The 27077-nt window shown below is 43.4% G+C and overlaps 1 protein-coding gene across 3 annotated transcripts in view; it reads left to right on the forward strand.

The window, feature by feature from the left end:
• LOC118965528 (SPRY domain-containing SOCS box protein 4-like) overlaps positions 1-26701 on the forward strand; it is a 112163-nt gene extending 85462 nt beyond the window's left edge. For all 3 annotated transcript variants that reach the window (XM_036985697.1, XM_036985698.1, XM_036985699.1), the window contains one exon: positions 25411-26701. In XM_036985697.1, coding sequence (XP_036841592.1) covers positions 25411-25538 — 128 coding nt within the window. In that variant the 3' untranslated portion in view covers positions 25539-26701. The remainder of the gene's footprint in view (positions 1-25410) is intronic.
• The last annotated feature ends 376 nt before the right edge of the window (positions 26702-27077 follow it).

Genomic DNA, 27077 nt, shown 5'->3' on the forward strand with positions numbered 1-27077 from the left:
GCTGCATTTCATTCCAGAGTTGCCACCTCTATTCTGTCCATACTTCCATTCACTGCGACCTTGGAGGCGAAAGCAATATGGCAGACATTGCTTATAAACCTGGCCAGTAGCCTCAGGTCTGTGTCAAGGGGAGTGAATGCGAACAGGAGGTAAGGGCACAAACTTCTGGAATGAAATGGAGATTTTGTTTGTTTGGTTTATGTATGCACTTGACTAATGCAAGCACCACAGGGCTACAAGGCGAAGCCGAGACAGTTCTCATTGACCCCCCCCCCCCCCCCCCCCCCCCCCCCCCCCCCCCAGCTGGCTCTTAGTAAACCATCTCCAAGCTTCCAGCCATGTAATTGAACTGTTTCAGCCAACAACTAGGTCACGTTATGGTGTTTTGTTCTCTCACACTATCACCAAAAGCGACACGTCGGGTGTGACGGGCTCGTGAAGCTGAAAGGACAGTGACCGAAATATGCAGCACACTTCATGTTGGAGGGTGCACTTTTCTTTTTCTTTTTTTGAATTTGACCCCATTTTCGTGGTATCCAATTGTTAGTGGTTACTATCTTGTCTCATCGCCACAACTCCCGTACGGGCTCGGGAGAGACGAAGGTTGAAAGCCATGCGTCCTCCGAAACACAACCCAACCAAGCCGCACTGCTTCTTAACAGTTTGCATCCAACCCGGAAGCCAGCCGCGCCAATGTGTCGGAGGAAACACCGTGCACCTGGCGACCTGGTTAGCGTGCACTGCGCCCGGCCCGCCACAGGAATTGCTAGTGCGCGATGAGACGAGGATATCCCTACCGGCCTAACCCGGACGACGCTAGGCCAATTGTGCATGGCCCCATGGACCTCCCGGCTGCGACAGAGCCTGGGCTCGAACCCAGAGTCTCTGGTGCGATGCAGTGCCTTAGACCTCTGCGCCACCCGAGAGGCCCCTAGAGAGCGCACTTTTTGTAAAACGCACACAGGGCTGACAGAAAAACAGCGGTTGTGAATAAGCATGTTAAAGAATGAGCAGCCCATTCACTCTGGCATAATAAGACACAAGGTCCCAATCTTAAGAATACAGACAAGGCTAAGCATTTCCCAATTTGAAATGTACAACTATTACTTCCCATGGCAAACACATTTTTCACATTAAGCACACAAAGTAACCAGTGATCTGAAGTTTAAATGCAACAGTATTTCACACGTTATTTTCAGAGATGGCTAACAACCGCAAATGAGCTGCAATGAAAAAGCACAATTCTACTCACCAGATGATCATTTGTTGAAAGTTAATCTGAAAAAGGGGGAAGCTAGCAAATTAGCAACAACATCCTCGTCGATAACACCTGCTGCAGCCGCTGCAAACTAGCCTACAAAAAAGCTAGCTTGCTAGACTGTTGGGGAAAACTACTGTTCGCTATTGTGCTGTTGGCCTTCTAGAAGGGGGAGGTTGCCATACCTTTTTTGTTAAAAAATACGGTCCCACCCATTACAAGTTAAAATGTGATTGGTTGATTCCACTGTCACACCAAATTTCTGTCCTCATACAGTTAAATGGCCTATCTAGCTTCAGCTTCTAAAGGCCTAGCCATTGGCTGACTTAGCTAACTAGATGTATCTCCCCGGAGACCACGCAAAACAAAATCCCGATTTTTAGATTAAATCGGAATATCAATGAAAATAATAATTAGAATATTTTTGAACAATGAATTTATATTAAAAGGACATTTTATATTAAACCACAACTATTTCATAAATCCTTAGGCCTTCTCTGTAGGCCCTCAGTTCCCCATTGTTTTCCATTCGGGGTCACCTCTGCAAAGTGAAAGGGAGGTTAGTGGAATGCCAGTTCAGAGAGGATGAAAGTCAAAGATTGGAACACACTAGGCCAGTGGTTTTCAACTTGTGGTCTGCATACCTGCAGGTGGTCCATTAATATATATTTTTTAATTTTTTTATAACAGTTGGGAGTTTTAATGGTGTTTTAAGCAATTTTGCATTACTTTTCTAAATGCTACTTTATAATAATGATAGAATAAAGGCCTGTTACATTCATTGATAAAATGTACTCTAAATTTAACCGGCAAGGTATTCAATGTAAAAAGATCCTCAAGCTTTTGACAGTGATTTAGTGGGCCCTCGAACTGAAAAGGTTAGGAACCGCTGCACTAGGATGCGTCCAACTTAAGAAAGTTGGCTAGCATTACAGTCCACATAGCCTAAGGGAACTATGTGCTTGAGTTATTAATTCCCGTCGTCCTTATCGCTAATGCTAATCAGCATGGGCCGGGTTGCACTGTAGCCACAGAAGTAGATTACATTAGTGCAGATTTTATTAGCCATTTATCCCCACATGATGTGACCTTTGCTAGCAGAGCTCAGAGTAACCTCTGCAGACTTGACTTTTGACGATCTACTTCATAGAGACTTAAGAGACTCCTGAACATGTCTTTCCTATCTCCCCCCCCCCCCCCCCCCCCCCCCCCCCCCCCCCACACACACTGGAGTGCTTGCTCTATCCTGTCTTCTCATTTAGTCTTTACCTGCTCTCTTCCCAGTTACTCTCCCTTTCCCACACTTTCAGCATCCTCTTTCTCTCATGCTCCCTCATCTTCTAAATTAAATGTTCCCCCTGGGAGTCAGATGGAAGCAGTGTACCTTGTTAGCTCAAGATGCAATGCAGATCGAGATCCATTAAACATGTTACGGTCATCTTTAGGTCATTTTAAAAGCATATAAACATCTGAGAGGAAACGCTTCAGTCTAGGAAAGAGGGAGACCGTAAGACCAATAGTATAGGCTTGGGCAAAACTCAAAGAGTGAGAAAGAGAGGAGAGACTTAAATTATTAAAGATATGGTTCTTGACGGATCAAGTATGTGTTTTAATTAAGGTGGACACAATTGTTGCTGATAAAAGAACTCGAAGTGCTCTGTCGCGGGAAGTAGGGGTGCTGGAGTTGCTGCAGCACCCTCGGATAAAGGGTGCACCCTCTACATACTCCTGTCTGTAGGCTACAGACATCAATGAAATCATTCAAAATACTACAGAGACGCAATTTGGGCTTGTTGCGTTGCGGCCATATTAATATAATCCATAGAAGGGCCTTAACCTCTAACCCTGGCAATTAGACTGGTAAACTCATGGGTGCACTCCCAATGGCTGCCATTCCTGATTGGAATGGGCACGTTCGTTCTGTGGATTCTATTTCTATACCTAATTGACCTTTCGCAAATTTTTAAATACAGTCGTGGAGAAAATCCGTTAACCTCTGCGTCTCACAAAGATCGCAAATTTGGACTAATCAGACCAAAGGACAGATTTCCACCAGTCGAATGTCTATTGCTTGTGTTTCTTGGCAAGTCTCTTCTTATTATTGGTGTCCTTTTAGTAGTGGTTTCTTTGCAGCAATTTGACCATGATGTCCTGATTTCAGTCTCCTCTGAACAGTTGCTGTTGAAATGTCTGTTACTTAACTCTAATGAACTTATCCTCTACAGCAGAGAACTCTGGGTCTTCAAGAGAGTCAGTTTCATCATAGCGCTTGACAGTTTTTGTGACTGCACTTAAAGAAACTTTGAAAGTTCTTGTAATTTTCCGGATTGACTTCATGTCTTAAAGCAACGATGGACTGTCATTTCTCTTTGCTTATTTGAGCAGTTCTTGCCATAATATGGACGTAGCCCTATTTGGTGAAATACCATCTTCTGTATACCACCCATACCTTGTCTCAACACAAGTGATTGGCTCAAACACATTAAGAAAGGAAAAATTCCACAAATTCAGGCGCACCTGTTCATTGAAGTGCATTCCAGGTGACGACCTCATGAAGCTGGTTGAGAGAATACCAAGAGTGTGCAAAGCTGTCACGGCAAAGGGTGGCTATTTGAAGAATCTAAAATATATTGGGATTTACTTACTACATGATTCCATGTAATTTCATAGTTTTTTCACTATTATTCTGCAATGTAGAAAATAACAAAAAAAACTTGAATGGGTAGGTGTGCCAACTTTTGACTGGTACTGTAGTTTGGAAAGCAAATGCCTATTGTGGAAAAGAGAAGACTAATCTGTCTGTAGAAGCTACCAAATGTCTTCATCTTCTCTCCATTATTGAGCGAACAGCACTGTTTTTCAAAGAAACCTAACTTAAGAGGCTATTGGCACGAGCATCGGCCATGACCGGTGTGTAGCCTAGCCAGAGCATTTTCATGCTCTCTTTATACTGTAGCCTATTTATGTTGACTGACCATGTTTTAAAGCAACGATGGACTGTCGTTTCTCTTTGCTTATTTGAGCAGTTCTTGCCATAATATGGACTTTGTCTTTTACCAAATAGGGCTATCTTCTGTATACCCACACATACCTTGTATCAACACTATTTTCATTGGCCTGGGCCATAGGTTGCTTACAAATTGATCTCAGTTTGTCAGTGTTGGAATAGCCACTCATTTCGGTCAATTATGTGGTTTTAAAAAGATTCTGCCAATGTCTCCAGTCATGTAAAATGACGTAGAATTGCATGAAATGTGTTAATGAAGGCCACCGACAACGTCAACAGTGACGAGGCGACTCAGGGATACTGGCCTTCTAGGCAGATTTCATCTGTCCAGTGTCTATGTTCTTTTACCCATCTTAATCTTTTATTTTTTGGGGTCCAGTCTGAGATATGGCTTTTTCTTTGCAACTCTGCCTAGAAGGTCAGCATCCCAGAGTCACCTCTTTACTGTTGACTTTGAGACTGGTGTTTTGTGGGTAGTATTTAATGAAGCTGCCAGTTGTGGACTTGTGAAACTAGACACTCTAATGTACTTGTCCTCTTGCTCAGTTGTGCACCAGGGCCTCCCACTCCTCATTCTATTCTAGTTAGAGCCAGTTTGCGCCATTCTGTGAAGGGAGTAGTGCACAGCGTTGTACGAGATCTTCAGTTTCTCGGCAATATCTTGCATGGAATAGCCTTCATTTCTCAGATCAAGAATATGCTGCCGAGTTTCAGAAGAAAGCTCTTTGTTTCTGGCCATTTTGAGCCCGTAATCGAACCCACAAATTCTGATGCTCCAGATACTCAACTAGTCTAAAGAAGGCCAGTTTTATTGCTTCTTTAATCAGAACATCAGTTTTCAGCTGTGCTAACATAATTGCAAAATGTTTTTCTAATGATCAATTAGCCTTTTTAAAATGCTAAACTTGGATTAGCTAATTGGAACACAGGAGTGACGGTTGCTGATAATGGGCCTCTGTACGCCTAATGTAGATATTCCATTAAAAATCAGCCGTTTCCAGCTACAATAGTCATTTACAACATTAACCATGTCTACACTGTATTTCTGCTCAATTTTATGTTATTTTAATGGACAATTTTTTTTGTCTTATTTGCTTTCAAACACCAGGACATTTCTAAGTGACCCCAAACTTTTGAGCGATAGTGTGTGTGTGTGTGTGTGTGTGTGTGTCATAGGGTTGGGTAAGATTGATGATAAACATGAAACCATATCTGGATTGAAACGGAATGCTGTTGCCTTACTTTGCACAGAGCAGATGTCAGCACCCTGTGAGATTCAATTACCCAGAGATTATATCCAACTATTCACACTTATTTCTTTAAAACCTTACTGTGTAAAGAGCATTAAAAGTATTGATGGCTGTGTCAGTTGGGCAATATGTATTGCTCTATTAATACTTCATATCTTGCCCCCAAGACCTATGACATTGCACTTGGCTGTGACAAAGGCTTAAACCTCGAGCTAAAAGCTCCAGTTCCCCATAGCATTGAAATCAGTCCACTAAGTCTAGAAAGTGCATCTCACTTGGCCTCAAAGACATCTCTGTGTGGGAAGCTTAGTTTACTGTATTTGTACATCTGGGTTCTCTACATTTCTAAGGTTTGTTTGGTTCCTAGGAACGTAGCAATTAGTTGAGCCTTATTCTGGATGCCACTTCTGACACCAAATGTTACCGCCTGTGTGAAACCCCGAAGCTCTTTGCTGCTCATTTGGTGACCTTTAAAAAAATAATAAAAATTAAGGTCTCTAGCTTGTGGGCTTATTGCCTTAGGGACTTATGCTTCATGTACTATACTATAACTCGTGTGTTGTTTTAATGGACGCTTTAGGCGCATCAAGTTGAAGCGCTCTTGTAGCAATTTCATCATGGTCTCCAATCCCACAGTAGCAAGGGACAATGACCAGGTGCTACAAGAGCCACTATCAATGGACTCGAGCAGGAACAATGGCTTTCAGGAACACGCGTTCATTTATTATGCATCATGAATGTATAATTGATAACAATAGGTCTAGTAGGTTGGACACATTGTGAATACATGAGTAATTGGTTTGTAAGCCTATGAAAGTAACTACGCAAGCTTGACATGTAATAAACTAGATCAGTATTGTATATTGATGATTTTTTTAGTTTACTGTCATATAAATAGTACACACAATTATAGTTACACGAATTGAAAACACCCTGGAAGGTTGGTGGATGTTGGTTAATCCCGACCAGACCCCAACCCGAGCACTCCGTTCTGCCACCTCTGGTCTCTTGACTCTCTAAATTACTAAAAAATAAGTGTAAATACGGTGCATGGCAAAACAGACAGCACATTCAAAAGGCTGTGTTTGGTGTGTATCGTGTGTCAAATTCGAGGCCTGCAGGCCTAATCTAGAGCCCAAATGTGGCCCGTGGGTGGTTTGAGTAAAAACAACATTTGGGGGAAAGTCAACTTCAGTTGAAATGACTAAAACCAAATTGAAACCATGTAGAAATGATATTGCTCTAGATTTATACAGTCCCTTCACTCTTTCCATGTTGCTAAGAATAACCAATACAAAAGCTGGATTGTCAGGGAGCATCAAATTACAGAAAAATACTATTTTTGGGGAGGAGGTGGGGGGTTTTGACACCCCCAGCGTATCAGTCATTTCCACATAGCCTTCCTGACTCTTGGAATGATTTCAACAGTCCTTATTCAGTAGTCTTGGCTAATTGCTGCTAGAGGTATGTCTATGTATGGACATGGCTAGGTGGCATTTAATGGTGCAGAAGGCCCGTCTCTGTCCTCTCGGAGGCTCATATGGTGTCACCATTTTAACCACTGACCTCTCATCCCCTCTCCCTCTCATCCCTGTTAGAAAGGAACTCGTATCTGCTCAGACCTTAGCGCCAGAGTCCAAGAGAGAGGAGTGGGATAGAGAGATGGAGACGTTAATGAGAGAGACAGGCAGGCTGTCAGACAACTATCCAGTAAAAAAACATCTGCCAATGTTGCTTTGTGCCACTCACTGAAAGAAGTTCTACTGCTTGTCAGTTTGTCATAAAAAAAAGTTCAATAGAGGTGACCCTGCGAGACTCCAAGTTCTGAAAGTTTCCTACACAATGCACTACACGCAGTCGCAATGAAAATTGTTTAATTTACCTCCATCTAGCCCCTCCTGACGTAGAACTTGATTGAGCGCATCCACTTGTGCTTGGTAAACTCAGCAAAAAAAGATGTCCTCTCACTGTCAACTGAGTTTTTTTTATTTTTAGCAAACTTAACCTCTATGAGATGTGGGACGCCAGCGTCCCACCAGGCCAAAAGCCAGGGAAAATGAGTGCCAAATTCAAATAAATTACTATAAAAATCAAACTTTCATTAAATCACACTTGCAAGATAGCAAATTAAAGCTACACTTGCTGTGAATCCAGCCAACATTGTCAGATTTCAAAAAGGCCTTTCGGCAAAAGCAAACAATGCTATTATCTGAGGATAGCACCTCTGTAAACAAAGCGAGAAACCATATTTCAACCCGACACAACGCAGAAATAAAAATATAATTCATACCTTACCTTTGACAAGCTTCTTTTGTTGGCACTCCAATATGTCCCATAAACATCACAAATGGTCCTTTTTGTTTGATTAATTCCATCTATATATCCAAAATGTCAATTTATTTGGCACGTTTGATCCAGAAAAACACTGGTTCCAACTTGCGCAACGTGACTACAAAATATCTCAAGTTACCTGTAAACTTTGCCAAAACATTTCAAACTACTTTTGTAATACAACTTTAGGTATTTTTTAATGTAAATAATAGATACAATTGAATACGGGATGATCTGTGTTCAATACAGGAAGAAAACAAACTGTAGCATGCTTTCTGGTCACGCGCCTCTATCTAACAGTACACTTCAAGTTACCCTCGTTCAAGATGGCCATACTTCTTCATTACACAAAGGAATAACCTCAACCAATTTCTAAAGACTGTTGACATCCAGTGGAAGTGATAAGAACTGGAAGAAGGTCCCTTAGAAATCTGGATTCCCTATGAGAAATCATTGAAAAGATTGACCTAAAAAAAATTAAAAAAATAAAAATAAAAAAAAATCTGAATGGTTTGTCCTCGGGCTTTCGGCTTGCTACATAAGTTCTGTTATACTCAGACATGATTCAAACTTCAGTGTTTTCTATCCAAATCTACTAATAATATGCATATCTTATCTTCTGGGGATGAGTAGCAGGCAGTTGAATTTGGGCATGCATTTCATCCAGAAGTGAAAATACTTCCCCCCTGTCACCAAGAAGTTAACATGTGTAAGTATTTGTATGAACATAAGATTCAACAACTGAGACATAAACTGAACAAATTCCACAGACATGTGACTAACAGAAATGGAATGTGTCCCTGAACAAAGGGGGGGGTCAAAATCAAAAGTAACAGTCAGTATCTGTTGTGGCCACCAGCTGCATTAAGTACTGCAGTGCATCTCCTCCTCATGGACTGCACCAGATTTGCCAGTTCTTGCTGTGAGATGTTCCACCAAGGCACCTGCAAGTTCCCCGACATTTCTGGGGGTAATGGCCCTCGCCCTCACCCTCCGAACCAACAGGTCCCAGACGTGCTCAACGGGATTGAGATCCGGGCTCTTCGCTGGCCATGGCAGATCACTGACATTCCTGTCTTGCAGGAAATCACGCACAGAACGAGCAGTATGGCTGGTGGCATTGTCATGCTGGAGGGTCATGTCAGGATGAGCCTGCAGGAAGGAAGGGTAACACATGAGGGAGGAGGATGTCTTTCCTCTAACGCACAGCGTTGAGATTGTCTGCATTGACAACAAGCTCAGTCCGATGATGCTGTGACACACCGCCCCAGACCATGACGGACCCTCCACCTCCAAATCGATCCCACTCCAGAGAACAGGCCTCGGCGTAACGCTCATTCCTTCGACGATAAACGCAAATCCGACCATCACCTGTGGTGAGACAAAACTGCGACTCATCAGTGAAGAGCACTTTTTGCCAGTCCTGTCTGGTCTAGCGATGGTGGGTTTGTGCCCGTCTGCCTATGGGGAAACAGTGTTTAAACCCTTTACAATGAAGACCTGTGAAGTTAATTTGTAAAAATCCAAATATCTCTGAAGAACAGGGTCCTGAAAACTTCCCTTTTTTCTTTTTTTTTGCAGAGTTTATGAAAGTACACCCATTGGTGAAATCTTGTTATCATGAAACGTAACATTGCTAGTCATTCAGAAACATATTTTAGACTAAATGCTACCGGCACTTTTATCTACTTAGTTGAAGTCGGAAGTTTACATACACTTAGGTTGGAGTCATTAAAACTAGTTTTTCAACCACTCCACAAATTTCTTGTTAACAAACTATAGTTTTGTCAAGTCGGTTAGGACATCTACTTTGCATGAGACAAGTCATTTTTCCAACAATTGTTTACAGACAGATTATTTCACGTATATCACATGTTTTACATTTCCAGTGGATCGGAAGTTGACATACACTAAGTTGACTGTGCCTTTTAAACAGCTTGGACAATTCCAGAAAATAATGTCATGGCTTTAGAAGCTTATGATAGGCTAATTGACTTAATTTTAGTCAATTGGAGGTGTACCTGTGGATATATTTCAAGGCCTACCTTCAAACTCAGTGCCTCTTTGCGTGACATCATGGGAAAATCAAAAGAAATCAGCCGAGACCCCAGAAAAAAATTGTAGACCTCCACAAGTCTGGTTCATCCTCGGGAGCAATTTCCAAACGCCTGAATGTACCACATTCATCTGTACAAACAATAGTACGCAAGTATAAACACCATGGGCCCACGCAGCCGTCATACCGCTCAGAAAGGAGAGTCGTTCTGTCTCCTAGAGATGAACGTACTTTGGTGCGAGAAGTGCAAATCAATCCCAGAACAACAGCAAAGGACCTTGTGAAGATGCTGGAGGAAACTGGTACAAAATTATCCATATCCACAGTAAAACAAGTCCAATATCAACATAACCTGAAAGGGAGAGGCTTGCAAGCCGAAGAACACCATCCCAACCGTGAAGCACGGGGGTGGCAGCAGCATGTTGTGAGGGTGATTTGCTGCAGGAGGGACTGGTGCACTTCACAAAATAGATGGCATCATGAGGCCGGAACATAATGGATGTATTGAAGCAACATCTCAAGACATCAGTTGAAGCTTGGTTGCAAATGGGTCTTCCAAATGGACAATGACCCCAAGTGTACTTCCAAAGGACAACAAAGTCAAGGTATTGGAGTGGCTATCACAAAGCCCTGACCTCAAACCTATGTAAAATGTGTGGTCAGAACTGAAAAAGCGTGTGTGAGCAAGGAGGCCTACAAACCTGACTCAGTTACACCAGCTCTGTCACGAGGAATGGGCCAAAATTCACCCAACTTATTGTGGGAAGCTTGTGGAAGGCTACCCAAAACATTTGACCCAAGTTAAGCAATTTAAAGGCAATGCTACCAAATTCTAATTGAGTGTATGTGAACTTCTGACCCACTGGGAATGTGATGAAAGAAATAAAAGCTGAAATAAATCATTCTCTCTACTATTATTCTGACATTTTCACTTTGTTAAAATAAAGTGGTGATCCTAACTGACCTAAAACAGGGAATTTTTACTCAGATTAAATGTCAGGATTTGTGAAAAACTGAGTTTGAATGTTTTTGGCTAAGGCGTACGTAAACTTCCGACTTCAACTGTATATCTACCCTGTAAAGTGCACTTACCACCATTTTCAGGCGAACTCCAACTCCCCATTAAGGCGGCTCAGCAGGCTGCAGGTCACAGTGGCAAATGTAGTAGTCCGTTTCACAGCGAACCCTCTGCTCCATAAAATTGTTAATTAGCATTAGTTAGTAAATAAGCCTTTGCTAATTCACTTCCGAGCGTATGCTGTCAGGTATTTCTTCACGAAACAAGTCTAAGTTAGTTGGAGTGTTTGTCTCAAGTGTAGAATGTATAATGACTTGTTCAGAGATTGGCTCCTTTTTGATATAAAGGACCTTTGCATTGCAATAATAGTTTCTTGCTGACTTGACAGCCTTGAGTAGTAACATTTTGCTACTATTAAACTCTCGTTTCTATGGTTACTGTCAGGCAATACTTTTCTAGTTATGTTACACACCGTAAAAGGATTATCTATTTTAAGACTTCTTGGAATATATTAATATTCTTGGAATATGTTCAAAGTTATTTATGTCATTTTTATGAGGCAACTCTTTCACTGTGGTTAATGTTGAATCAAGTTTTAGTGTAGGGCCAGCGTTTTATTGAGGAACTCTTTGCTATGATAAAATACCTGGGAATCAGGAAAATTATTGACTAAGTGGAATTTGGCAATGTTTTTGCATGGACTGTGCGCACCCATTTTCTTGTTGGTAAAAATAGGTTTCATGTGAAAAACTCTTATCTTAAAACACCTGGTTGCTGCCTTCCTCTCCCATGTCATCCTCTTCTCATTCCTCCTCTTTTCCCATCCCTTCCTCCTCTCCATTATCCTCCTCAGTCATTTATCTGCAGTGCCAGTAACACAAGCATGTGCTCACTCTCTTTTAGCCTTTGGGGCACTGGGGGCAGATTTCTTTATGCAACCTCTCATTCGAAGTGTGTGTGTGTGGCAGGTGATATGAATCTCATTGCCACCAGTGTAACACTAGCTATAGAAATATTTTCTGTAGGTCTGTTACACTGTAGCTGAAAGGATACAGAAGAGACTGCAAACACACAAATACTATTTAGTGAGCGGTTGTATTGTTTTACTGCTGTGTACCTGACAGGTAGTCGATTTCCTTGTTGTGACCATAGCTTATACTGCTCCTTGTCCTCATGCAGGTGGCCTGGCTCTACATTCCAGCCTTGTATTCCACTCTGTTTTCACTCCACACACGCACCCTTTACAACCCCCAAACCTGCAGAAGGGTGTGTGTGTGTGTGTGTGTGTGTGTGTGTGTGTGTGTACTACCCCCTCTGAGTTTAGACTATACACACTATGTCTTCCAGCACATTTTACAGCTGACATTACTGGAAGAAGGTGGGCGTGTACCAGACCCCCCCCTGTCTGTGTTTAGACTGCAGGCTTTCACATTCGGCATGTTTTAAACAAGTCATTACTGTTTGAGTGTTCACACCTTCTCTATTTTTCCTGTCGTATCCTTCTGTCTCCTAGATCCAACTGTACTTCTTTGTGACGTTCTCACACACACACAGCTTTCCCAGTTGACTCATCTATAGCGTCAGCGAGGCATTAATTCAGCTTTTCTGTGTGAATCACACGAGAGCAGCACACATGAAGGAAGTGTGTGTTCAGTCTCATCGCCTGTGGGACATCTCAATCGCACCGACTTGCATTCCTCTTGTTAGGTTTCTGTGTGTGTGTGTGTGTGTGTGTGTGTGTGTGTGTGTGTGTGTGTGTGTGTGTGTGTGTGTGTGTGTAAAGAGTGACGAGATGGCAGGATGAGAGGGGTAAGGTGGAGGGAGCGCTGTAGGTTTGAGAATAAGGATGGAGGAGAGATGGAGGGATGTAGAGCGAGAGGAAAGGATCGATGGAAAGAGAGCTGTAGCGCTAAAGGGATGAGCAGAGTGAACCAAAGGGACAGAGAGATGGATGATGTTCCCTAGGCTCTGGAGTACAGCACGTCTGGTGTCTCCTAAGGCATGGTGCTGAAGGCACAGTACAGCTCCCAATGGAGCTCAGTATTTTGTGTGTGTGTGTGATTCCCGAAATGTGTTCTCCAGTGTTTTGAGGCCTGCTCATATCTGGCATCTCCATCCCCAAGCATGTATGTGCCTCTGCCTCACCTGTAATATCTCAGAGCCCTGTGGATGTGCTGGGGTGCTATGACCAAATCGATTGCATCTTTGTCCACACTTTGGATGAAAGTATGTGTAGCTCTGTGTGTGTATGATTAGTGTCAGTGTGTGTACTTTCATGCCCTCTTTCTGGGTTCTTTCATCTCTGCGAGATGATGACTTTGTCTACTGCTAGGAACTATATACATTACATGGCCAAAAGTATGTGGACACCGGCTCGTCGAACATTACCTCTCCGTCTCTCTAGCTCATTCTCTCGTTTTTTTTTTTCTTTCCCTCTCCTCTTTCTTTTTCCTCGCTCAGACACTACACACACACACACGCACATTACCCCTGAGCAAAGCTTGAAGCATCGGCTCAATAATGAGACCCCACCTGAAAGTGTGTTTTTGTCTTACCCTCAACTTTTACCTTTACCCATGGGTGGCCCTCTTCCTCATTTAGATAACTGTGCACTGTCCTCCACTCCTCTCTCTGTTCGGTCAGAAACAGCGCTGTCAGTGTGTTCTCTGGTAATGAGGACTTAGGGTGATAGGGGTGGGTAGGTCGCTCGCTCTCTCTCTCTCACACAACATGCTGCCTGTGCTTGCAGTGCTGGGAATTTCAGCACCCATACAGTTCACCATCAAATCTGACTCCTGCATGCAAGTGTACGTCACACGTTTTATTCATGAGTGAAAGAGTCCATATCAGGGAGACCATGAGAGAGTAAGACTGAGACAATGAGAGGAGGAAGAAGGAGAGCGAGAGCTGTCGTAATCTCCTGAACATAGTGACCCAGACTCTGATCCTGTTCGTTTTCACATCTGGTGCCCCCATTCTCCCCTCCATCTTTCCCCTCGTCAATTTTTCCTCGCTCGGTCTCTCTCTCCCTTACTCACTCTCTCTTTCATCGACAGTCAGTCGGTTTCTTTTGTGTCCACAAGGTGTTTTTTTAAGTGCTTTAATTCTCTATCAAACCACTGCAATAAGCCCCTCGCCCCTTCAAGCCTGCCTAATGATGACAATACTTCAGAGCGCCTGTCAGACATCTAAATCATTCAATCTAGAATAAATAAAACCCTGAAAAAAAATAGTACAAATGGATCAATAGTCAGATGGAATAATGCCCACTTGATGGAATATGCCCACTTCAGCCCTAGCCCGGTCTCAGACCTGCATGGGCGGTCTTCTCAACTCCTATGGTCAGTGTAACGCCAATGGCAAGATACTACCACAAACTGATCTTGGACCTCATTTCTCTCACAGGACACTGTAACTTGTTAAGAGATTTACTGTAATGTATAAAAAGCTGTGGGTTAGTGAGGGCTTGTTTATTACCCCTGACCAGCCCTGTTCTGTCCCTGAGTGGTGCTGGACACCGCTGGCAGGAGAGTAGAAGATCAAAGCGCAGGAAGTTGGTGTTGTGGACAACATTGGGTCCCCGGTCTAGTGTTGTTGGCATAGGAGGAAGTAATGTGTTCTGAGATGTCTTTTGGCCGTTATTACAGCATTTATTTCATCGCCTGTCTGTTTTATTGAGGACAATTATGGGTGTGGGTGGAGGGGAGGTTAGTGTGTGTGTGTGTGTGTGTGTGTGTGTGTGTGTGTTTGAGCTTGTCATTTGTTTTTGTTATTTTCAGGCAAACTAGGTGTTTTCTATTGATATTAGCACAAAACGAATAAACCAAAATGGATTCCAAATTCCATCGCTAGTGCTTTATGGAATCTTGGAGTAGCCTTTTTATGCCTATGAGTGTACAAAACATGAAGAACCCCTTCCTAATATTGACTTGCTGTTGCGTGTGGAAAACCCAGCAGCGTTACAGCACTTGCCACAAACCCGTGGGTCTGGCACCTACTACCATACTTAGTTCAAAAGCACTTAAATATTTTGTCTTGCGCATTCACCCTCTGAATGGCACACACACACAATCCATGTCTCAAGGCTTAAAAATCCTTTAACCTGCCTCTTCCCCCTTTCATCTACACTGATTTTGAAGTGGCTTTAACAAGTCACATCAATAAGGGGTCATAGCTTTCAGCTGGTCAGTCTGTCAAAGAAAGAGGTGTTCCTAGTATGGATGCACGGTATATCGGAATTGTCTAGTTTTAACGCCGATGCAAAACCCATGTCAAAGCTGAAGTGCATACCTATTTTATTTTTTTATTTAACCAGGGAGGCCAGCTGAGAACAAGTTCTCCTTTTACAACTGTGACCTGGCCAAGATAAAGCAAAGCAGTGTGACACAAACAACAACAGAGTTGCACACGGAATAAACAAACGTACAGTCAATGACACGATAGAAAAAAGTCTATATACAGTGTTTACAAATGATGTGAGGTAAAGCAATACATAGGCCGTAGTAGCGAAGTAATGACAATTTAGCAAATTAACATGAGTGATAGATGCGCAGATGATGATGTGCATGTAGAGATACTGGGGTGTAAAAGTAAATTAAAAACAATATGGGGATGAGGTAGGTAGATTGGATGGACTATTTACAGATCGGTTTGCTGCTCGGATAGCTGATGTTTAAAGTTAGTGAGGGAGATATAAGTCTCCAACTTCAGTGATTTTTGCAAGTAAATACCAGCACTGTAGGTGCGCGAGACAACTTTACCAGCATCGTAGCATACGTATCAATGAATCGTTGTGACATATGACATATGAGTGAGTGTGTAATAACTACATCAAAAAATGTATGAACGCATTAAATGATTGTGATGTGCAGTCATATTCAGGTCCTGATTGGTCAACAAGCTAATTTGACGTGTTAAATAGTATATTTTTTGATACGCAAAGACCCAAACGACGTTCCATAGAAATCCTGGTTGAGAACGACTGAACAAATGAACAACGAAACAGCACAGCAAGTAAGTGAAATAAATAGGTTTTCATTATGTTTTATTGGTAATGGGGATATACATAAATGCCAACAAAATAACTTTTTGTGTGTGTGTGTGTGTGTGTGTGTGTTTTTAACCTTTTAACTAGGCAAGTCGATTAAGAACAAATTCTTATTTACAATGACAGCCAAACCCGGACAACGCTGGGCCAATTGTGCCCCGCCCTATGCGACTCCCAATCACCACCGGATGTGATGCAGCCTGGATTCAAACCAGGGACTGTAGTGGCGCCTCTTGCACTGAGATGCAGTGCCTTAAACCGTGTGTGTGAACAGTTTAACTGTACTAGAATGCTTAAAAGGGCAGCTAAAATTTTAAATATCAGTTATCGGTATCGTTTTTATTGGCAAGGAAAATATCGGTATCAGACAAATGTCATATCGGCGCATCACTAATTCCTAATCCTAATGTTTTGTACACTCAGTGTATATAACAAAGTCAAGTGAGCAGCTTGCTAACATAACCTCGTCCCAGGGTTACATGTACAGTTAGCGTGGCTGCTACAATCCGATATCCAATAAAGATGACAAAAACAAAGGTTATCTAACTATTTACTGGATGTGTCTGTTTTGTATGACTCCTGTTGGCGAGAGACCTGCATTGGCAGCTTTTGCTTGTGAGAGCTCATTAGCTCTGGCTGCTGTATTATTGTACTGTACCGAGGAAAGAGGATTATCTGTCTCGACAAACACCCACATGTGTTGACACTGTACTGCACTTAAGCAAGTTTCCCCAGAAACGTAGGTGTTTGAATAGTTGGTTAGCATAATGCTAACGCTACAATATGGGGATTTCCCTCGGGATCTTCAGCAAAACGTTAGCCATTGAATGAGCATGTGAAAGCTGTCACTGGTCCTGTACTCTACTATCAAACTGCAGTAGACTGCTTCTGTATTCCTGGCCAATGGCAAGTGCCTTGGTCCTGTTTAAACTACATGAGTCCTGATAAACCTATAATCAGCCCCAGCTGTTCCTCTCTCATATACTGCACTGATGTACTGGGATCAGAGGAGAGCCTTTCTATCCACAGTGGGGATCAGTCTCATTTGTCCTTGAGAGCGCCTCAAAGCCTTAGCTTGCCTCTGTAAATATGCCAGTGGCAGAACTGGGAAGCTGGTCAAATATGAATTCTGCAAGTCATTTGCTCCTGTGGTAATGAGTGTGGGTGGCAGTGCGTGCGTATGTTGAGTTTATTTGCGAGTGTGTGTATTCGCAATTGTCTATGTCCGTTTCCAAATCTGTGTCTACATGTATCTGGCTACATGTCTGTGTATCCGTATCTGGCTACATGTCTGTGTATCCGTATCTGGCTACATGTCTGTGTGTGTGTGTCCATATCTGTCTGTGTCGAAAGGCTTGTGTTCCTAGCTCCAACAGTGCCGTAGTGTCTAACAATCCACATCTAAAGAGTAAAAGAATGGAATGAAGAAATATATCAACATTAGGATGAGCAATGTCGGAGTGGCTTAAACTAAAATACAGTTGAATAGAAAACTGTATATATTTGAGATGAATAAACGTTGTTATTGAAGTGGCCAGTGATTCCATGTCTCTATATAGTGCAGCAGCCTCTAAGGTGCAGAGTTGAGTATCTGTGTTTATATACAGTACCAGTCAAAAGTTTGGACACAACTACTCAAACCCTGGAATGTCTATATTTGTACTATTTTCTACATTGTAGAATAATAGTGAAGACATCAAAACTATGAAATAACAAATATGGAATCATGTAGTAACCAAACAAAGTGTTAAACAAATCAAAATAGTCCAAATAAAGAAAACCCTTGAATGAGTAGGTGTGTCCAAACTTTTGACTGGTACTGTGTATGTCTACGTGTGTGTGTGTGTGTGTGTGTGTGTTTACATATCAGTGTCTACATCAGTTTGATGAAAACACAATCTTTCCCACTTGTTCACGTTCCCAGGCAGCTTGAGAGACAGTGGAAGTCAAGGAGACATTCAATCCATAACAAACTTCCAAGGTGGTGACCCAGAAGAAGGTTGATCGACCCCACTAATTGCAATGTAAAAAAGCAATCATTGAACAATTCCGACGCGTCCCAATTGTCGTCATCATCCTCTAGCTGCAGTGTGTATGGATGTCCCTTGAATGCAAAAGGCATGAAATTGAATGAAAGGCATTGAATTGGACGCTGTTGGAGGCTTTGGAAGTCATATGACGCGTGGGTTCTTTTCCACGTTAATCGCTAATGGTAGCCTCGGGGGGGGGGGGGACATGTGTGTGCCTCTCTGTGTATGACTCCTAGGAAAGCCACCATGACTGGTACGGGTGCAACTATTAGCAGATCAAACACTGGTGATTCTATTCCCTTGGAAAAGAAGTGAAGAAGGGCGGAGGAGAGAAGGATTGGGTTTCATACTGCGTGGGATCTTCTGGTATCTTTCTGTCTTTCTGACAGATTGTTCAATGCAAATACACCTGATCAGCACACTTATCACAGTGGAAAACCTCCTGTGTATGGGTCTCCACTTTCCTACTAGTGTATCTCCCTCTTTATCCCTCCTCCCCACCTGGAAACAGTGCTTTCATATTTGTAATTGATCTTTTATATCGATCAAGTGTCCATCTAGCTTTTCCCCTGCCGGTTGTCTGTCTCTCTCTCTCAGATCTTCCCCTCTCTCTCGAATCTTCCTCTTAAATCTTTAAATCCATCATATTAGAGAAGGGTTTCACAGTGGATTTGTCAGTCCCTTCAAAGGCAGCCAGCCAGGGCGAAGACTGCTGATGCAGCATCCTCTAACACAGCGTTTCCCAACTCCAGTCCTCGATTACCCCCAGCAGTACACCTTTTTGTTGTTGTAGAACCTCATCCAACTCCTCCGGGACCACAATGAAAATGTGTGCTGTTGGGGGTACTTGAGGACCGGAGTTGGGGAACACTGTATTACAGGATTCTGCGAAAGCACTTTACACCGGCTGCCTTTTGAACGGACTGACAATAAATCCGCTGTGAACTACTGTCTAGTCGCCTGTCACTAAGGAGTGTCATGTCAAGTGCTCCATCAGATGTGGCTCCCCTCCCACTGCAGTAGACTTGGCCTGGCCTGATAAACGAGTTCGCTGCTTAACCTGACTCATTAGCTCATCAGCTAGCATTAATAGATGCTGCTGCTATGTTCAAATAATGGCTTTGTGAGTCACCACTAAGGGTATCTTGGGTACTTATGTACTGTAATTGTGGTGGTAATTGATATCATCATTATATCGGACAAAATGTAATAGTTAATGACTAGTGATGTGTAGTGGATATTTTCTTGTCCTTTGTCATCCGTGAAACCAAGTGACAATATTTGATGTGTAAAATAGCTGTGTGTTTTCATGCGTCTCATGACAAAGGGTTGGCAAATCTGTAGCTAATTGCTACAACATACTGCAATGTGCAGCTTTATAAACTGTTATCTAATGGTGGGTTTTTTTGAGCTGTGAATCCTCCAGCAGTGGTACAGTATTCCCACCTTAATATGTCCTGATCTGTCTGGTGTCTCGCTTCTTGATAAACTCTCTGACCCATCCTTTCCTTGATCAAAGACTACTTGGCTGCACTAATCACTCGGAGACTGGATCACTTCGATTACGTTCCCAGTTGGATTCACTGAGGCATGACATCTTGTGAGGGCTTGTAATAACTTACTGGTTCCCTTTTCATTGAAGTTCAAGTTATCAGCAGACAGGCGTAGGGAGTTCGAAGACTTTGATTGATTGGAGCGGAACGTCTGTCTGTCATCATTCCCTCAGAGCTGTTGGAGTACCATCCAGTGCTCCCCGAAAAGAGATGGGTGACTCCGTTCTACTGGTGAATCTCCGTATTCGCTAAGCTCCTGAGAACGGCGCTGCTGTAAAGTCCCCACACTACTAAGCACTAAAAGAGCTTTTGAGCGTGCTCAAATTAATTGGATTCCCTACAAAACGTGCCCCTTTCTTGATATGTTCAGTCCCTCAGCTTGTCAACCGGGCTCCAGAAATTGCTTGAGTAATAATCATAACGACAAACCATAAAAACCCTATCCTTCGCCTCCCCCAAGTAGTTATTTTGTTTTCTGTGCATAAGAACAAATTATTATTTTCCCCCAGCTAATGGGCCGTGGATGTCATAAATGAAGACGAAGCATGCTACGACTTATCAAACGCAGGAATGTGCGCATCCCCTCTAACAGATGGAGTGGTGTCTGCAGGTCTGCACTCCCTCTGAACCGTCTGCGAGGAGTATTTGGGAGTTTGGCAGACTTTACTTCATAGGGCATATAGCCTCAATATCTGGCTGAAGACTCTTTCTTTAACAATGCTTCGTTGTTGACTGTAGAACGGTGACGCATGGCTCCGGATGGTCCTCCAAGGCCCGACGTGTCTTCCGGTTTTTAACCGTTTCCTCTTATACCTGATGGATAAGTCTGTAGACTCTGTAGCCAGTCAATAACCTTAATTGATCCATTAAGTTCCAGGGAGAAATGAAAATCAGCAGGACTGTGGCCCTCAGACTAGAGTTGTGCTCTGCTGCCTTAGCGAGACGATGACAAGTTGGCTAAAGCAGAAGCAGACTGGAATGGATACAGTGACATTAGGGACACTGTAGCATGTTTCTGTCCTTTGATGTGTGTGTGTGTGTGTGTGTGGGGGGGGGCACTTCACTTCACACTTTCGAAAACGCTAGGGCTTAAACCATACAGCGAGCATTATGTACAGTATGCGATAACCATACGTTGGTATATTGGACACCTGAAAGACCAGGACACATCTTGAGATATATAGATCCTGATGTACAAAGCATTTTCACTGATCCATGTTTAAAGGGAACACAGCATGAAAGACCAATAAGAGGGAAAGGCAAAACAAAGATAGAAATTCAATGTTTGGCCGCCTTGTTTTTTTTGGCAAGTATAAAGGCGTGGTCTTGCCCGCACTGTGGTGCAGTGCGTCTGAAATGCTTTTAGGATTTGGCAGAGGGAAGAGAAGACGCTGTCTGTGTCCTTAGTGCCAACATGACAGAGTAGCCTCCATTGGCTAGTCAGGGGGTCTTGACAAATGGTAAGCCTACTGTACCACTGGAAGGCTGATAGCACTCTGCAAGGTTACGCTGAGGACAGTATCGAGCAGCTTTGTTCCAACCCGCCACTAAGACACCAGATTTTGCCAATCGCTTAATGATCAAGACCTTGTTTTGCTGAATCTGGAGTGGTTTAGTGCTGCGCTTGAGCAAAAGCCTGCCCACACCGTCTTTTCCTCGGCAGTGTTTTTGACTGCTGATGTACTGTTGAGACTTAGGCAGGTTTTAGAAAGTGCCTCGTGTTCATTGGAAAATGCTTTCTATTAGCGTCGTGTTTGTGTCTTTATTTCTCCTAGCGCACCGTGAACATTACTACGCATGTTTTGTGCATTCAGGTGCACGTTCAGCTTGCCGCACCCACTTTTATTGTCAAGACACGTGCACGTGCACTCTCCCATTACCTGGGGGCAACAACAAAGCCAGCTTAGCATCCGTTTCTTTTAAATTCTGTTGTCTAAATTTAGCCAAGATAACGAGGGCCTTATTATTTTAGAGGCTTTGAGATTCTGTTTAAGTCCAGCATTAACTTGACAGAGCTGGTTCTCATGCTCACACTCCCAGCGGGCTGTGTGTGTGTGTGTGTGTGTGTGTGCCACCTTGTATAACCTAGTGCTTTACTCACCCATTGTAATTCATAGCATGTTTCCTCTATTTACTAGAACAAAAGCGTCTGTTGAACCCAGTTAGTCTCCCCCTCCTATAATGGTATGCATTTGCTTACTGTTATTTGATAAGTGCCCCCCTCCTAATAGCCATGCAATAGAGCGCTGTGCAGAGGTTGGGATTCTTTCTCAACACCTGCATATTGATACAGGAACACAGTATGGTAAGAAGTGTGCCTGAACGTATTGTGTAACTTGTATGTGACACGTCTCTGTCTAATGAAAAGAGTGTGTGTGTGTGTGTGTGTGTGTGTGTGTGTTGACTAATTACCGTGTATCGATAACTTTGAGCGCGTGGGTGTGTGTATCATCTGAGACGGACAGGTCTCTAACGCATGGGGTTAACCTTGAGCTCAGCGGTGCTGGTCGAAGAACAGGTGGGAGGTTGGTGATGAGTGTTTTCCTCCAGAATGACCGCAGGGTGAAACGCTGGCTGTGTCCGAATCCTCCGATGACGCCATAACTCTCCCAGGTCTGTTCGAAACGGGTGTGTCAATGTTGTAACTGCCACTTCCCTTCATTTGAGTCACTTCAACAAACTGAGGCAAGACCCCGTTTTGTTTGTTCGTTTCAAAGCGGTATCTACATTTTTTTTGTGGCTTATGGATGAGACCAATGGGTTAGCAATTATGGGTATCGATCTAAATTGTGCTCCCTGTTTCACAATTTTATTTCAGCTGCCAACGTTTCTGGTTTCTTTGTCAAAGCTGTAATGTAGCACGACTGTGGTGTTGCGTCCCTCAGGCAACCGCACGTGGCATGACACCTTACACACACACACACACACACACACACACACACACACACTCACTCTCTTGCTCTCGCTCTCCATCTGGATGAGTGGTGAAGCGAGAGCTCGAGCTCTGCCCAAAATCTGTCCACATGAAGTAGTTCTTTAATTATTAAGCCGGTGAGGAGTTTTTGTATTGGGGCCGGTGAGTGTCGATTTTAGTCAAGATAACCATTAATTGCTATTTTGATATGTGAGACTTATTTAATCTAATAGACGTTGCGTAATTCTTTTTGTTTTTAATTTTACCCCTTTTTCTCCCCAATTTCGTAGCTACTATCTTGTCTCATCGCTACAACTCCCATACGGGCTCAGGAGAGACGGTTGAAGGTCATGCGTCCTCCGATACACAACCCAACCAAGCCGCACTGCTTCATAACACAGCGCGCATCCAACCCGGAAGCCAGACGCACCAATGTGTCAGAGGAAACACCGTGCACCTGGCAACCTTGGTTAGCGTGCACTGCGCCCGGCCCACCACAGGAGTCGCCGGTGCGCGATGAGACAAGGATATCCCTACCGGCCAAACCCTCCCTAACCCGGACGATGCTAGGCCAATTGTGCGTCGCCCCACGGACCTCCCGGTCGTGGCCGGTTACGACAGAGCCTGGGCGCGAACCCAGAGTCTCTGGTGGCACAGCTGGCGCTGCGGTACAGCGCCCTTACCACTGTGTCACCCGGGAGGCCGCGAATTGTGCAAATCTTAGGTTGTTATGAGGGCACTGATAAGTGTGATGCATGTAACATCCCAGCAAATTTGAGAAAAAACGCTTGGTATCAGAGTGGTCTCTGTTGAAGTTCGAGACGGTCTATGCGTTGGTTAGCAGATCATCTGACTGTCCGTTCAATACAGGCGGTTGATGTCAACACCTCATCGAATATATATATATATATATATACAATTAAAATTAAAAACATACTCAATGAGATGTATCCACCAATCCGCTCTGTGGACAACAATTCCCATTAAGGCAGAGACATCTGCATCTGGCGCATATATCCATATCTCTGGTGCTGTCCATCTCTGCGTTTCCTGCCATCTTCTATCCCTGGGCCAACCTCCACTGGCACTGATGGCTAGGGTCACAGGGGTCATGGGCAGGGACATGCCCCTCACCCCTCCCAACCATCTGCCCAACCGTGTGATGTAATTAAGCCAATCAAAGGTTTTGAATATGGGCCAATCAGGGAGAGTGGTACGAGCTAACGGCAAGGGTGAAATAGAACATGTCATTTCGGGTTAATTAAACAAGGTCCCAAAACACTACGATGCACAACGAAAGTAGTGTTGCCGTTGGCAACCCTTCCAGTTCAGCCTAGAGTCCCCAAGGAATACAACTCGAGTATGAGCAGTAAAGCTATTACAGGATCATTTAATGAATGCCCGACTGAAAGCAATACATGGAATGTAATCAATCTCCCCGGATTTTTGATTTGAGTCAAAGTTGGCAGCCCTACATGAAAGTGACTCATAATTCACGAGCAACAATACCTTTCATCAGAACCAGCAGGAGACGAGTCAAACAGAACCGTGAAAATGAACACTGTCCCTTTTTAGATTGGCATTTGTAATTAGTTCATCCAAAGGTGGCTCCACTTCACTAATAAAATGAGTAGCTACCTGTGCTTGTCTCCTTTTCTTCACCCGATCAGTATGACAACACCCATTCTTTTCACATACTAGTAGTCCAGAGGGAAAGGAGGCTAGTAAAGAAACCTCAAAGGTATTGGGATGCAGCCCAAGGTTTTTAATATAATGATAGTCAAGAGTGACTGGACACCCCAGTAAAGAAAGACATTGAATCGTATTGGGATGCAGCCCAAGTTCTAAGGTTGTAAGAGCAACGCCTTTGTACTGTAGATATTTGGGTCGTGGCTTAGGGTCTTTATGGGGAAACGGGTCTAGGCAGATGGGAGGCTGTCATTCTAGCAACCGGGCTGTGGGTGTAATTTCTAAGTCCTTGTGAAAGGGAGCAGGCACTAAAGGTGATCGACGGGAGCGTCAGCTGGAAAGTGGTAGGGAGAGGAGGTGAATTACAACATTGCTAGTGTGCTTCTCTTTTATGCATAGTTAAACACATACAGTACGCAGATGCATGCATACATACATACACATGCACGTATACACTGATCTGATACACTTAACGCTGGTTTACAGTCCCGTCTATCGACGGATCTCTAGGCAATTGGCGTAGTGACTTCATGAACATTCTGTTGTCGTCCGATATCAAACTTGTCATTATGAAAAAGTATAAAGCACCATTGGACAGCCTCTGCATGACATCAGCAGCCCGGTGCTCCAAATAGCATACCTTCTCTGTTTTAACACCAAGAAACCCATTCGTTTTAAAACGGAATTCAGTAACTGTCAATCTAGCAAGCCATGCAACTAAAAGTAATTTTCTAAACAATGTCTTGGTTCGTTTTCTAGCTAACTATAGCTGACAACCTCTTCACTTTTTATGCATTATTACAGGAAAATAAACCGACAATATCATTATGTACAAGGTAATGGCGGGCTTACAGGAAATATCTTCATGCCACAGTGTGATGAAATAAAAGTAGTTTGTTCTATTGGGGAATTTTAGAACTCCTACATCTTGTCACAGGAGGATTTGGTCTGGTTGCTGTGGCAGTCCGGTAACCACGACAACGGACGTTGCTACAGTCGCAGAGACTTGAACTGTTTTCATGTCTGTGCCACAAGGAAACTGGCAGTCTACACTACTCTACAGACATTCCACCGGAATATAAATTAAATGTTTTGACCAGCGACACTTGTCACTTATTATCTACAGACATGTCACACTGTCAGATATCCTGTTTCCTTGGTACGAACAGTAAAAAGGGAATTCTGTATTTTGCAGACTTTTTTTTTTCCATTGTAAAAACCACCAACTAACCTTTCCTCTTCTCTTCCTGGTTACAGCGGAGCCCCTCCCCCTGATGGACCTGTGTCGTCGGGCCGCCCGGGTAGCGTTGGGCCGAGAGCGCCTCCAGGAGATCGAGTCCCTGCCCTTACCCCAGTCTCTCAAGAATTACCTGCAGTACCAATGACCAAACCACGCTCCACCAACTGGGACCATCTGGAAGGAAACCATGGCGATCTAAGTGTGATGGAAGATAGACAGAATGTCAGGGGGGTTCGAATGAACAACGGCGGATGCCGGAAGTGGAATGTTTACATTGTGGGATAATTAAGCTCTGCGGTGAATAGATAGACACTTGTGTTCAGGTTTTTGACCCAGAGGATGATTGATACTTTTTTGTTCAGGGTTTTGACACGTTTGGACTTTTACAATTATTGATGGCTGTAGCTCTCTTCCAATGAAGCCCCTATTTCATGGACTGGTATGGTCCACGGTCACTTTGAAGTATGGGTGTTAGGAGACTACTGCCATCTGCTGGTTTGAGTGAGAACGGCGCCTAGAAGGCACACACTAAATACCCCGGGAGGCCTTTGAAATCATATCACTGCTACTGGATACTCTATAGTCAGTCTCCTACAATGTCCAGTCGGCAGGCAGACACAGGACTTTTCTACAGGGCTCAGATGTGTTTCGGTCCATTTCCAGTTCAATCTGGCCTGGAGCTCACTGTAGCTCACTGGTAACATACAATATCTGCCCCGTTGTCTTAAAGGACCCATTAAAGGACTATGCCAGTTCTGGACTTACTAGGTTTACACATCTAGTTTTTCTGGATCTATGTCAAGTAATGCAAGGGGAAAAAATGACACAGCACCCATTTTGGGAGGGGGTGTGGATGACCACACGTCATAGCAGTCATCTTTTTTTCTCTAGAAGGCTTGAGTCACTTTTGTCTGAGTTTGTACCCTATATTTTATTCTTAGTGTGGATTATGATTGTGACGACGATGATAACGTTACGATGACTGTTTATTTATCATGAGGTAGTTTTTTTTAACGTTACGTTTTACGTTACGTTCAGGTAAATATACTACACCGATATGGGAGATGATGATCAGCGCTGTCACCCTAAGGCTTTTTAAACCGGATGCTGCTTTTATTATTATTATTATTATTATCATTATCATTATTATTATTATTATTATTATACGATCACTGATGGTTTTAATCTATATCTGCCTGCTTGGATGGGGGCCATTCGGGGCCATTCGGGGCATACACAGTGGAATGTATGGGCAGTGCTGTTAGCAGATCTGAAATGTGAATAAAAGCCAAGTGAATGAAAAAGCCATTTGTTTTCTGGGATGGTAATTTCCTCCGTATCAAGGTTGGGCTGCCAGGTGTGTGTGTGTGTGTGTCTTTCTGGATAAAAGCCAAGGAAGGCAGATTTGTTTTTTATGTGTTTTTCTCCCTCTTTGTTTATACCGTCAGTCACGCTCAGGGGAAACCAGGGCATCCTCAAATCCAGCTGTGACAGTTTGTGTAACCTCGTCATCCCTCGACCACATCTGACCTAACTCCCTACCCCCTCTCTGTATCTCTACCTAACTCTCTCATTCTACCTATCTCCATTTACCTACTCTAGATCTCACTCCATCTCTACCTACCACTTCGTTCCATCTCTACCCTATTTCTCTCTAGCTACCTCCCGCTTCATTTCTCAGCCT

This window comes from Oncorhynchus mykiss, chromosome 8 (assembly GCF_013265735.2).
Source record: "Oncorhynchus mykiss isolate Arlee chromosome 8, USDA_OmykA_1.1, whole genome shotgun sequence".
NCBI classification, from domain to species: domain Eukaryota; kingdom Metazoa; phylum Chordata; class Actinopteri; order Salmoniformes; family Salmonidae; genus Oncorhynchus; species Oncorhynchus mykiss.